The sequence below is a fragment of the Mesoplodon densirostris genome, chromosome 4 (genome assembly GCF_025265405.1).
Source record: "Mesoplodon densirostris isolate mMesDen1 chromosome 4, mMesDen1 primary haplotype, whole genome shotgun sequence".
NCBI lineage: Eukaryota > Metazoa > Chordata > Mammalia > Artiodactyla > Ziphiidae > Mesoplodon > Mesoplodon densirostris.
In genome coordinates this window covers 47,023,702-47,037,200 of record NC_082664.1, presented here as the reverse complement: position 1 = coordinate 47,037,200, position 13,499 = coordinate 47,023,702, and the positions used below count along the sequence as shown (strand labels likewise).

Below are 13,499 nucleotides of genomic sequence, written 5' to 3'. Positions count from 1 at the left end.
TGCTCATTTTTCCAGTTACCTCTTCTTTATGTGTGTATGTTATAATCTATATCTATTAATTCCAGTATCTTGAATCTTTAGGGATGTGGTTCCTTAGTTTATTTTTGTTGCCTCTTGCTCATGGTGGCTTCTGTCATTTTGTGTTGTGGGCTCTTATCTGGATGACAGTCTTCTTTGGAAATCCTGAGGTTCCTGGCTTGAGGGAGCAATATACCAAAGAAGATGTGCATTCACTTCTGCCTCATGCACTATGGGCACCACCAACTTGGAACCACTTAAATTTTTTGTCTTGGCATTTCCAAGATCATGTTAAGTAGTTTGGACTTTAGAGACCCCTGGAGCCAAGACAGAATTGGGACCAAAAGTCAAGACTCTTGTCTTTATTTTAGTGCTTTATTATATTGCTGTTTATCAGTCTTAAAATTTATTTTTTTTCAGGATATATCTGGAATATGACATGCATACTTTATTTGAAGGTTAGTGACACCATAATGTTTAATCACATTTTACCAAGAAGGGTTCAGAAAATACTGTAGATAACTTCTGTTGTGTAATGGAAATCTGAGTAAGTGATACTTGTCCATGAATATACTTTTTATCAGTGTATGGTACTTCCATAAATAAAGTTTTCCTTAAAAAGATTAACTTGAACATTAAAAAAACAACATAAGATATTATTATGGATTTAAAGGAAGAGAAACATGGCATGTTTAGAATGCAGACTACTTAGATTCAGCATGATCAGGTTACAGGTAGACTTTTTAACTTACGAACTCTATTTTTACAAAGAACCTGTGATAATAGCTTTCAGCTTAGGTTTCACAGCTACTTCTAGTAATAATATAACTATGTTGTACATTGAATAAAGCTCTTGTAGGCTACTCTTGGTGCCTGTATATCTTTTAAAGGTGTATTCATTTAGTTGTTCAGACATTACAGATTTATACAGGAACTTTTAAGAAATTAAGTGTTTCTGGGTTGAAAACTATGTTTCCCTCAAATCTTTGCTTGCTCTTTACAAATATGCTTGCTTGTATGTTGTTCGGTATACATCAGTGGAAAAAAATTGACTTTCAGTTTGTTCAGACTTCAGTCTTGAATTTTTGTTATATTTTTCTTACTGGTTCTGTGGAGTCACTCCAGTTGACATACTTTTATCAATTGAAGCACAGATAATTTATAAAATTAGTTTTTTGTTGTCATTTGTTTTAAATGTTCTTTTAGTTTAAAGAAAATGATGTCAGAGGCAAGAGTAACTAAAATACTGTGGTAGTAAGGAAAGAGATTTCAAAATTCTTACATTTACTTGAAATTCAATAGTATACCTATCAAACTGCTTGCATTTTTCCTTGTAATATATAAGTAACGGTTCTTTTTAAATTTGTGTTTATTTAAACTTTTAAAAGTGTAATATTGTGCATTCAGCATGGTTACTTAAATTTGTTTTAATGTAGAAAAAATTTAAAAAGTTGAACAATGAACTATATATTAAAAATATTTGTAATTTTACTCTAAAAATGTAATGATTCTCATTTTTTTTGTAGTCTCAGACTGTATTTAATTGTGCTCAACATAAATAATTTTCAGCTTGTTTGTTAGGTAATGTATTTTACAGCATTACACTGTGTTATTTCAGATGGTGTGATGTTTAAATGTATGATGTTTCTGTAGATGTCCCATACTTAATTTCATTGCCTTATCATCATAAACAGTGGGCCCATCATTATGTATATAGCTTTATCCTTTTTAATTAAGTAGTTCTCTTGAACTTGTAAAAATAAAATCAAGGAGCAATTATATTATTTGAAATTTTAGTGTTCACATTATTTGTTATATTAATATGAAGAGATTGTCGAGCCTTCTGAGAAGTTTACAAAATTTAACTCAGTGGTGCAGCTCAATTTTTGTATGAACAAACCTAAGTTACAGGAAGGCAAGTAAATAGAATCTTAAAACTATTTGATTAGCATTCATAATACGTACTTAGATGAAACACAGAAAAAAAAAAATATATATATCCATTCTGTTATCTATTTTGGGGTTTTTGGGGGGTAGGGAAGGGCAGGGATGAAAACTTTTATTTCTTATTCTAGAGCAGGTTTTTTTAACCTGGGATCCATGCATATCTTTCAGGGAGTCCGAAACGTTGTGAAATTACATGTACACCTTAGTATGTACACTTTTTTGTTTGTTTTGAGAAACAGGAACAATATCTTTCATAAGTTTCTAGAAAGATTTATGTCCAAAAGCCACTGGTTGGGCTTGGTTTCTTATGAAACCCATGGATAGCTCACTCCTGGTTCACCTGACAGAGAAATCTGTACCACCATTAGCTGTTAATTACATTAAAATTGGGTTCTATGGGCTTCCCTGGTGGCGCAGTGGTTGAGAGTCCGCCTGCCGATGCAGGGGACATGGGTTCGTGCCCCAATCCGGGAGGATCCCACATGCCGCGGAGCGGCTGGGCCCGTGAGCCATGGCCGCTGAGCCTGTGCATCCGGAGCCTGTGCTCCGCAACGGGAGAGGCCACAACAGTGAGAGGCCCACATACCGCAAAAAAAAAAAAAAAAAAAAAAAAAAATTGGGTTCTGTTAAGTTTTAAGGTGTGATTAGGTTAAAAGGTCCTTAATATTACAAAGGGAATGTGTTAATATGGAAGAAATTAACATTGGTGACTTTCGCTATCGTCTCAAAATCGGAGCCTCTGCTTGTCTCCATGTTTTTCTAACTCAACAAACGTACGTTGAATTGCTACTGTGGACTTAGAAAATTTTGATGACCTGATTCCTGTCACCTTAAGCTAAATTAATTGTCTCAACCTCTCCTTCTCTTTCCTGTTTCTTTTATTTTTCCGTTATGCCCCCACCCCCCAAATTAAAAAATCTCTTCCTGTCTTTGCTCTTTTCCCTGTATTCCCCTGGATTTCATTCCCAGTTTCCTTTTGCCACCTTTTTTCCCCTCTTTATATTACTCTTATGCCCATGGGTATAATGTAAAACTATGGTATATTGATTGATACTGTAGTACTTAATTCATTTTGCCATTTTTTAAAATAAGCAAGGAATTAAAACTTTTATGAGTTTCTCTTAAACTAACAAAATTTAAAATATTAAGGCAAGCGAGACTGCACCCATGATTATGGCACAACTCTTTAATTTACATATTCATCTTAATAACCTATTATACATGAGATGTTTTGATCATACAAGTAAAACTGTGATTTTGACTATTCAGTATTTAATTGAATTTAAGAAAGTCTCCGTATCTACAGTTTTAACAGCAGTGTTTTATTGAGTTGATATTTGCTAATTTAACCCATTCTGATGTTGTATATTCTATCTCAGTTTTTTGTATTATATGTAATATTGCTATGAACATCTTTATATATGCTTTTCTTTGTAAATTTCTTGGGCTAAAGAATCAGGAATATTGGATTAAAGCAATGCAAACACTTTCTTGACTTTAAATTTGCCTTGGTGTTTTGGTTGGGCTCTTCCTAGTTGCAGAAAGAGAGCTCACATGACTGGGAATTGAATTGTGTGAAGGGAATCTCCTGAAAAATCCCAAAATGGAAATCATGATTCTTCCCAGGCTCATGTGGTACCTGGAAAAGGGAACTAGAAGAGTCATCAGAACATTTGAGGAATCTGTGTTTCAGAGTTCTTGTGGTCTCATGGCCTCTTTTCTCCCTGAACGTTTGCTTCTTGCTCTGCTTCATCATGGATTTTGCTCTCCTAAGACCCAAGTTGCATGCGGCTGCAGTTTGCTGTTCATCAAAGCCCTTCTGACTTTGACTTGACCTTTTTTCAGCATCTGTGGTTGCTGCTAAGTGCCTTAGCCTCTTTTCTTTCCTCAAAGCAAAAATCCATAGAGTTCTAACTCATTGTTTTGTCCTTTTTCTCCCCCAACTCCCCAGCCAAGTTGAACAGGCTTTGTAGCCTGTAGATGGTCATGTTAAAACAAACAGAAAACCAAAAATAAAACATCTTTTAGGGCTTCCCTGGTGGTGCAGTGGTTGAGAGTCCGCCTGCCGATGCAGGGGACACGGGTTCGTGCCCCGGTCTGGGAGGATCCCACATGCCGCGGAGCGGCTGGGCCCGTGAGCCATGGCCGCTGGGCCTGCGCATCCAGAGCCTGCGCTCTGCAACGGGAGAGGCCACAACAGTGAGAGGCCCGCGTACCACAAAAACAACAACAACAACAACAACAAAAAACATCTTTCAAAAAGCATTTCTGGGGCTCCCCTGGTGGCGCAGTGGTTGAGAGTCCGCCTGCCGATGCAGGGGACACGGGTTCGTGCCCCGGTCCGGAAAGATCCCACGTGCCACGGAGCGGCTGGGCTTGTGAGCCATGGCCGCTGAGCCTGTGCGTCCGGAGCCTGTGCGTCCGGAGCCTGTGCTCCGCAACGGGAGAGGCCACAGCAGTGGAGGGCCCGCATACCAAAAAAAAAAAAGCATTTCTGGGTGACCACTAACAGGCACAGTAAAATATGTTTAACAAATTAAAAATCTTGGATAGTTCATGAATTATCAGGGAAGAACAATTCTGTATAAAGTTCCTTTTAGTATTTTGCTAGCACATGATTCCTTTTCCCCTTCATCTTGTTAAAACCTTCTCTTGGTAAGTCCAGGGTTGAGTTAATACCATTAAAAATTTTGCTTCTTAATTAAACATTATTAAGAGAGGATGGTGATTGCCCTTGTTTTTGCAGTATAACTTTTTTTTGTGTGTGTGTGCGGTACACAGGCCTCTCACTGTTGTGGCCTCTCCCGTTGCGAAGCACAGGCTCCGGACGCGCAGGCCCTGCGGCCATGGCTCACGGGCCCAGCCGCTCCGTGGCATGTGGGATCTTCCCAGACCGGGGCACGAACCCGTGTCCCCTGCATCGGCAGGTGGACTCTCAACCACTGCGCCACCAGGGAAGCCCTGCAGTGTAACTTTTTTTACAGTAAGAGGTACCTTGAAAAAAATTGAGAAAAGTATCTTATTTGTAATTTATTTTAGTGCCAAATGACATATCCTAGCATTTTGATTTTTTACTGTATTATATTTTCATATCCTTGTTGTATCCCACCATGTCATGAGGCTGTTAGTTAACTGGAATAAAGGTGCTCACAGTTTGTGAATGGACTTAAATCTTTAAGTGAAGGAATGAACCACCTTGGTTTTCTTTGTAGTTAAGAGTGTGGTACTTTTAATGGATATCTAGTGTGTTGGTAATAGTTAATGCCTCTTTATTTCCATGTATAGTAGTATTCATGAACATTGTACAGTAAGAGGAAAACTAAATATTAATAGTGTTAAAAGTGGTTATTTTGGGGGAAAAAGTAATGAATGGCTAAGTTTTTTTTCCTTCCGTTAGAACCTTTTCACATGATTTAAAAATGGAAGGCTGTGTTACACTCCTAGTTACCACACATTTTTTTAAATAGTATATTCAAATTGTAGTTGGCAAAGTAATCAAGTATGTGATTTATAAAACCTGTTCAGATTTGTAGATCAGGTTAAATATGAAATACCACTTGAAAGAACAGAGGTTTTTTGTGTTTAATAAGACTGACTCAGGTTTTTGTTTTTGTTTTTTCCTTCTTTCACATTTAGGTTTTATAGGATCACATTAACAAAAGCACCATGGAGTTTTATGAGTCAACATATTTTATTGTTCTTATTCCTTCAGTAGTTATTACAGTAATTTTCCTCTTCTTCTGGCTGTTCATGAAAGAAACATTATATGATGAAGTTCTTGCAAAACAGAAAAGAGAACAAAAGCTTATTCCTACCAAAACAGATAAAAAGAAGGCAGAAAAGAAAAAGAATAAAAAGAAAGAACTCCAAAATGGGAACCTCCATGAATCTGATTGTGAGAGTGTACCCCGGGACTTTAAATTATCTGATGCCTTGGCTGTGGAAGATGAACAAGTTGTACCTGTTCCATTGAATGTGGTTGAAAGTTCAAGTAGTGTTAGAGAAAGAAAGAAGAAGGAAAAGAAGCACAAGCCTGTACTAGAAGAACAGGTCACCAAAGAAAGTGATATATCAAAGATTCCATGCAAAAAAGTGGAACCTGTCCCAGTTACTAAACAGCCCACCCCCCCCTTGGAAGCAGCTGCTGCAAAGAAGAAAGCAGGGCAGAAGAAGTCTAAAAATGGAAGCGGTATTGTAATCTATTCAACTTTATTGCATGGTTATATTTGTTTTAATAACTTTAGAGTTTGAAGTTCAGATACTTTGTTAAGTGTGCACACAAATGTTAAATACTGAATCTGAAATCGAGATCATTATCCTTTTCACTGTGTGTTTGCTTTCATTAATTGCTGATAGAATTAGTACTGAGCATACAACAGTGTTCAAAACTAAATTTCACATTACAAATGTGGAAAAGGCCTTTAGTGGAAATATATAAAATCTGTTTATATATATAAAATATAAATATATAAAATATAATATATATTATAGAAATATATAAAACTACTGAGGACCTGTAAATATCAGTAGTTAGAGATGTTTACATTTATTTCAACCAGTACTTTCTAATCAGTGTGATAGGAATTAAAGATGAAAAGAAAAATCAGGTATCATTTTCACCTTTGATTGATTACTTTTGCAAACATTTATCATACATCTGTTTTGTACTAGGCATTATATTAGGTACTAGGACTGCAGAGATGAAGTGTGCGTTTTCAGGGTAGCCTCATGCTAGTTGTAGATACAAACAGAAATAAGTTATTATAATATAAAAAGTTTAGTATAATGAGCTAGGTATGTCTAAACCAGTGTTGGAGTTCTAAGGTGGGCCACTTAGAGCATGTAATGCCTAAAGTTAATCTTAAAGGTTGAATAAGTACTAGCTGGTTTTTCTTGGTGGATAGGGTGTTCCAAGGAGAGAGCTTAATAGGTACAACAGAAAGGACGTGAGAAATGGTGTGCTGATGGTTGAAATTGCAGACAGTTTGCTCTGTATAAAAGGACTTGTGTTCACTATTAAGTCGTTTTCGTATCTTAACTTGTGAAGTATTAAGTTAGTTATACTGGATTTTAAATATTTGCTTGCCAGCTCTGATCAAGCATGGTACTAGAGAAATAAGAGTAAAGGGGACAGAAGGACATGTAAGTCAATAATGAAATGTGACTTATATAAGGAAAATACAAAGTATAGAAATAGTATGGAGCCAAAACACCTAGTGCTTATGGGCACCATGGGTCAAAAGCTTTACAGAGGAGGCAGTGCCTGAGCTGGGTCTTCCAGAATGAATCACTTCATCGAGCAAATAGTGGGATCTCATTCCCCACTGGCAGAAGATCATGCATAAAGGCATTAAAGATGCAAGAGTACAGTGTATTGTTGAACCATGAAATGGGAAGTAGGGAGTGGTAGGAAACAAAGCTGAAAAGCTAATGGAGTGGGTAGATCATGATGATTTTTGTATACAGTGCTAAGGAGCTGGGATGTAATTTGGCCATTGTTGAAGATTTTCAAGCAGGCTTAGTTTACGTGGTCTGATTTACATTTTAGAAAGGTATTTTTGGCAGAACTAGGGAAGACAAGTTTCATAGGGCAGTGTTTAATATAGGCACACTTGTTAAGAGGGTATTATTTTCCAGAGTTAAGTTGAAGGACTGAACTGTGGTAGTGACAGAAGAAATAGTAAGGAGGTTAGAGAGATCTGCAAAGCAAAAATGACATGACTAACGTTATGCATAGGATATGGCAGATAGAGGAGAAAGCAGGATCAAAGATAATTTCTAAGTTCTAAGTTAGGTCAGGGTAGGCAAACTGCAACCTGTGAGCCAAATCTGGCCTGCTTCTCATTTTTTTATGGCCCATGAGCCAAGAATGGTTTTTATATTTCAAATGGATTAAAAAAACTAAAGGAGTAATATTGTGTTAAATATGGAAATTATATGAAATTCAAACCTCTGTGTCCATAAATCAAGTTTTTTTGAATGCAGCCACACTCATGTGTTAACCTATGTCTGTGGCTGGCTTTCACACTGCAACAGCAGGTGAATAGTTGTGACAGAGTCTAAATGGCCCACAAAACCAGAGTATTTACTGTTTAGCCCTTTGTAGAAAACATTACCCAAGCTCTGATTGGTAAATGTTGATAGCTTTAAGAGGGAATAATGGGGAGAGAGTGGATGTGTGCCGAGAGGAGAATGCTTTCAGTTTGTGTTTCTGGTGCCTATAGGGGCTGTTTACATAGGGAGAATGCAGTAGGAAACGTAAGTACAGAGGCATAAGGCTAGACTACAGATTCAGAAGCCTTAAGCATGATGGTAGTAGTTGATGTCGTGTGTGTAGAGAAGATCATTCAAGGAAAGTGTTTAAAATGAGGACACAATCCTGAAGAATACCAGCATATAAGGTATTCAGTAGGAACAGCTTACAAAGGAGACTGCAAAGGAATATTCCAAGTGTAAGAAAAGAATTATCATGGGAGCTGAATTTTAAAATTTATTTTATTGTGGCAAAATATATGTAACATAAAATTTACCATTTTAAAGTATAAGTTCTGTGGCATTAAGTACATTCACATTCTTGCACAGTCATCACCACCAGCCATCTCAAGAACTTTTCATCTTTCCCAACTAAAATTCTGAACCCGTTAAGCACTAATTCCCCATTCTTCCCTCTCTCTAGTTCTTGGCAAGCACCATCCTACTTTCCATGTCTATGAATTTGACTACTCTAGGTACTTCATATAAGTGAAATCATACAGTATTTGTCCTTTTGTGACTGGCTTATTTCACTTGGCATAACGGAGAGGAGAGTAATTTAAAGAGGTAGAGACCAATAGTATGAAATGCTAAGTAGAATTCAAATAAGGATTAAAGGATATTATTGATAGAATATGGCATTTGGGACACTAGGGACCTGATAAAATCTTTCATGGATATAGTGGAAGAGAGAAAAATCAGGTTGTAATTAGTTGCGAAATGATTGGTAGGAAAGGAAGTACAGAGTGTTCTTTGGTCAATATAAAAAGGAAATGGGTGTGGGAGGCTAGGAATTACAGTGGTGGGAAGGGTTTTATTTTTTAAGATGATAAGGGATTTGACCATGCCTATAAAGCTGAGTAGGGCTAGGAGTGGCTGAGAAATGGGATATAAAAGAAGGAGCGAGTACTAGAAGTCCTGATGAAGTTAAAGAGCATATGTGGCACAGTAAGAAAGCTAGAATAAGTGAGAGAATTGTATATCAGAGTTTAAAATTTTGGTGGTAAAGCATTTTAGGAAGTATTCATTAATAATTGAATCTTTTCTGGTATGTTCATTGTTTGCTATGATGATTTTTCATTTATTTTTAATAAAGACGATCAGGATAAAAAGGTGGAACCTCTTATGGCACCGTCAAAAAAGCAAGAATCATTACCCCTGCATCAAGAGACTAAACAAGAAGGTGGATCAGGAAAGAAGAAGGTTTCATCAAAGAAGCAAAAGACTGAAAATGGTGAAATGTGTAGATACGTATTTTATAAATACTAATTCTAGAGAAGTCCACTACGACAAGGAACCTAGAGACCTCACATGCTCTTTAATTTCCAGCTTAATGTGTACCATAACAGCTTGAAAACTAATAGAAGCCCATGGTGCTTTGACAGATGGTTAGGGTATAAGTTTGTGGTGAAGACTTTATATGAAATTTATAAAAGGACAGAAGCATTTATAAACATTTTCATTCATAACTGAGTTTTGAAAATAATGTTAATAGCATACAAACTCTATAGAAGAAAAGTATTCCTGAAATATTTGTACTTTTTAATATCACATAAAGATTATGCTTGAGAACATTAGTTAAATTTATCATTACCCTACATTCCTAATTATTTATTAAACATAATTTGCATGTGTGTATGAGAAGCATCCAGTTAAAAGTGATGGAGCAATTTTTATCTGTTCCGAATTGTCCACAGAAGACTTAGCTATGAAATTTACATAGATTAAATAGTGATTTTTATAATATCAGGCTGTGATATCAACTAGTGCTAGAAAATAGTAAAATTGGAAAGGGAAAAGATGAAATTCTGTTATTTGCATTAAAATCATGATATATCAAGCAGTCAGGTATAGAAAAATATTATCACAAAATATTTGTTAATATTGAATATTTATTATAGATTTTAAATGAAAGAACTGTATGTGCCCCAGAGTTTTTTTTTTTAAGGTAGGGATATAGAGAGACTTCCATATGGGTGTGGAAGTTTGTGTCTCTAACCAACAGATATTAGACTTCAATATTCAAACTTTTCCCATTAAAATTAGGAACAAAGAAGCCTTCCTTCCTCCACTTTTAATGTGGTTCTGGAAGTTTTAACTAGTGTAGTAAGATGTACCATACAAATTAGAGGCATAACTATTAGAAATGAGAAGATATCTGCAAGGAACAGTGACTAATTTTGTATCTAGCAAGGAAAAAAACTCAGTTAAGAATTACCAGTTGGAATAAGAGATCAGTAAAGTACCAACATACATTAAAAATTAATAGTTTTCCTTGAGCACTAATTAAATGTGAATGGATTCTTAGTTAAATCAGGAGAAACATGAGAACTAACTAAAATGTATAGGGATGTATAAGAAGAAATTTTCAGATACTATTAGAGGAGATGTGTGATACACTTTAGGTAACCTAAATGATATGCTATAAAATAATATTGAACTGCTATTTCTTAATTAGAAGAGTGTTTTGAGTTGTTAAATGATAAAATAGGAATTTAAAGCCAAATTGAGCTGGTATTAGAGATTTGAAAATAACTGTATTTATCATTAAATTTAATTGTGCTTACATGTTATTTAATTACTCTGTTATAAAAAATGCTGAGTAATTATGATTTTGTTGAACTTAAATTGCAGTCTTGGTAGATGAACCCCTTATTCATGCAACAACTTATATTCCTTTGATGGATAATGCTGATTCAAATCCTGTGGTGGATAAGAGAGAGGTTATTGATCTGATTAAACCTGACCAAGTAGAAGGAATTCAGAAAACAGGGGCTAAAAAACTGAAGATTGAAGCTGATAAAGGTAATATACAGAATGTGACAATCTTTTGTATTGATAAAAACACATTTTTGAGTTCTGATGGAGTGAGTGTGTTTTCTCATAGAAGCAATGAATTGCAAAATACTAATAGAATCTTTGTAGTAAAAGATTTATTGGTAGTTTTCTAATCCACCTTCTTAGTTTTGTAGAGCTGGGCATTGGACTTTGACTTGCCTAAGATTTCATAGCTGTTTTGCTGTCTGGTAATCTGTTCCCTTCTATTCTCTCTGAGAGTTTTCTATGCTAATTCACAACGGCCTTATTATTACTATTATTATTATTATTGTTGTTGTTGTTGTTGTTATTTTGGCAGAGTCACATGGCTTGCGGGATCTTAGTTCCCCAACCAGGGATTGAACCGGGGCCCACGGCAGTGAAAGTGCTGGGTCCTAGCCACTGGACCACCAGGGAACTCCATATTATTTTTTTAATAGTTTTTTTTTTTTTTTAACAGCAGTTTTAGGTTCATAGCAAAATTGAGTGGAAAGTGCAGAGTTTCCATATACCCCTTGTTCTCATACATGCACACAAACTGCCTTTTTAAACTTACAATGTAGCTGAAGTATTAAAAGCTCTGGGCACCTTTGGGTCTAATGGGTGGCATTTGCTTTTAATGAGAGGCAGCTGTTGCCTAATACAAGAACCCTAGGGGAATCGAAGTGGGTGAGTCAGGAGATGTTTGGCTCATGGATTTTTAAAATGTCCGGATTGCTTGTATATACTTGATGTTTGTAAAATCAGACTTCCTTTTTGTAATTGTCTTCGAGCTTATTTTCTCATCTGTAAAATTTGGCTCATAAGTCTTGAGTATTACGGTTAAATGAGAATATTTGTGAACATACTTAGTATAGATACTAGCATATATTAGACATTTGCTTTTTTTTTTTTTTTTTTAAAGTAAGGGTATACTGGCACTTTAATATTCTGCAGTTTGGATACAAACCACTATATACATAGAATGGATAAACAACAAGGTCCTACTGTATAGCCCAGGGACCTATATTCAATATCCCATGATAAACCATAATGGAAAAGAATCTAAGAAAGAATGTATATATATATATATATATATATATATATATATATGTATAACTGAATCACTTTGCTGTACAGCAGAAATTAACACAACATTGTAAATCAACTATATTTCCAATTAAGAAAACATAAAAAATATTCTGCAGGTTGAGCAAATTTTTAATGTAATTATTAATGTAATTATTATATTAAAATAGATAAACACTTTTTCTCCGTAGACTAGAGCATTAATTGTTGTTTGACCTGAAATGTAAATCTGTTTTCTCTTGGTTACTGACTTTCTGGGTCAAGAATTCTTGGTGCTTTACCTTTGCTGAAGTTGTTACTTATATCTTTTAAATGTTAACTTTTCTTTTTTAAAGAGAATGCTGAAGTAAAATTTAAAGATTTTCTTCTGTCCTTGAAGACTATGATGTTTTCTGAAGATGAGGCCCTTTGTGTTGTAGACCTGCTAAAGGAAAAGTCTGGTGTGATACAGGATGCTTTAAAGAAGGTAAGCATATTTTAGATTATGAGCCTATTTGAGGGCAGTGATTAGTTCACCAAGCAAGACTTCTGCTAGAACAAAAAATTATAACCTACTCCCATCCTTCATACCCCAAAAGCATTTAGTGACATTTAAAAGTTCTGGAATGCCTTCAGAAGTTATTTCATATATCCATACTAATCAGTATACTTATTTAGTTCAGTCAGGTGTCCGAGTCATCTGAGGTTTTGACAAAAACAAATTGCTTGTAATAAGTAAGATGATTTATATAACTTTAAAGTCATTTGGCACTTGGCTAAGTTGTACCTTGCTTTCCTGTGAATGTAAGTACTGAAGGCAAGGTCGGGTGATTTCTGGATAACATATGGAATGTTTTTGTGACTGAAGATAGCACCATGGGCATCTTTTTCGTGTGTGTGTGTGTGTGTGTGTGTGTGTGTGTGTGTGTATAGAATACTATTGTAATAAAGTAAATGCTTTGAATGATAGAATCATTGCCATGACTGGCTAAAATTTGAAAAAAACAAAGCCATGAAGCTAACATTTAATTTCTCATTATATTACACTCACTATATTATCAGGTGTACTAACTATCTCATATTGGGAAATGTGACAAGTTTTTAAGTGTTACTTTGTGTGAGATAAGATGACATGGTAGCCGGTGTTCAATATTAGATTGTGGACGTGACCATTCTTATTTTAAACACACATACACACACACTCCTAACACACTTTTCTGCCTTAAAACCTTTAGTGGCTTCCATTTATTCTTTTTTTTTCCATCTTTATTGGAGTATAATTGCTTTATGATGTGTTAGTTTCTGCTGTACAACAAAGTGAATCAGCTATATGTATACATATATCCCCATATCCCCTCCCTCTTGAACCTCCCTCCCACCCTCCCTATCCCACTCCTCTAGGTGATCACAAAGCACCC

General features: G+C 35.5%; 1 protein-coding gene across 7 annotated transcripts in view; it reads left to right on the top strand.

Moving 5' to 3' along the window:
• KTN1 (kinectin 1) overlaps positions 1 to 13,499 on the top strand; it is a 120,870-nt gene that overhangs the window by 36,261 nt on the left and 71,110 nt on the right. For 6 of the 7 annotated variants that reach the window (XM_060096173.1, XM_060096172.1, XM_060096171.1 and 3 more), the window contains exons 2-5: positions 5,602 to 6,154; positions 9,314 to 9,451; positions 10,852 to 11,022; positions 12,438 to 12,568. In XM_060096173.1, coding sequence (XP_059952156.1) covers positions 5,632 to 6,154; positions 9,314 to 9,451; positions 10,852 to 11,022; positions 12,438 to 12,568 — 963 coding nt within the window. In that variant the 5' untranslated portion in view covers positions 5,602 to 5,631. Of the gene's footprint in view, positions 1 to 438; positions 477 to 5,601; positions 6,155 to 9,313; positions 9,452 to 10,851; positions 11,023 to 12,437; positions 12,569 to 13,499 lie in introns of all 7 variants that reach the window. The other variant, XM_060096168.1, reaches the window with a different exon arrangement.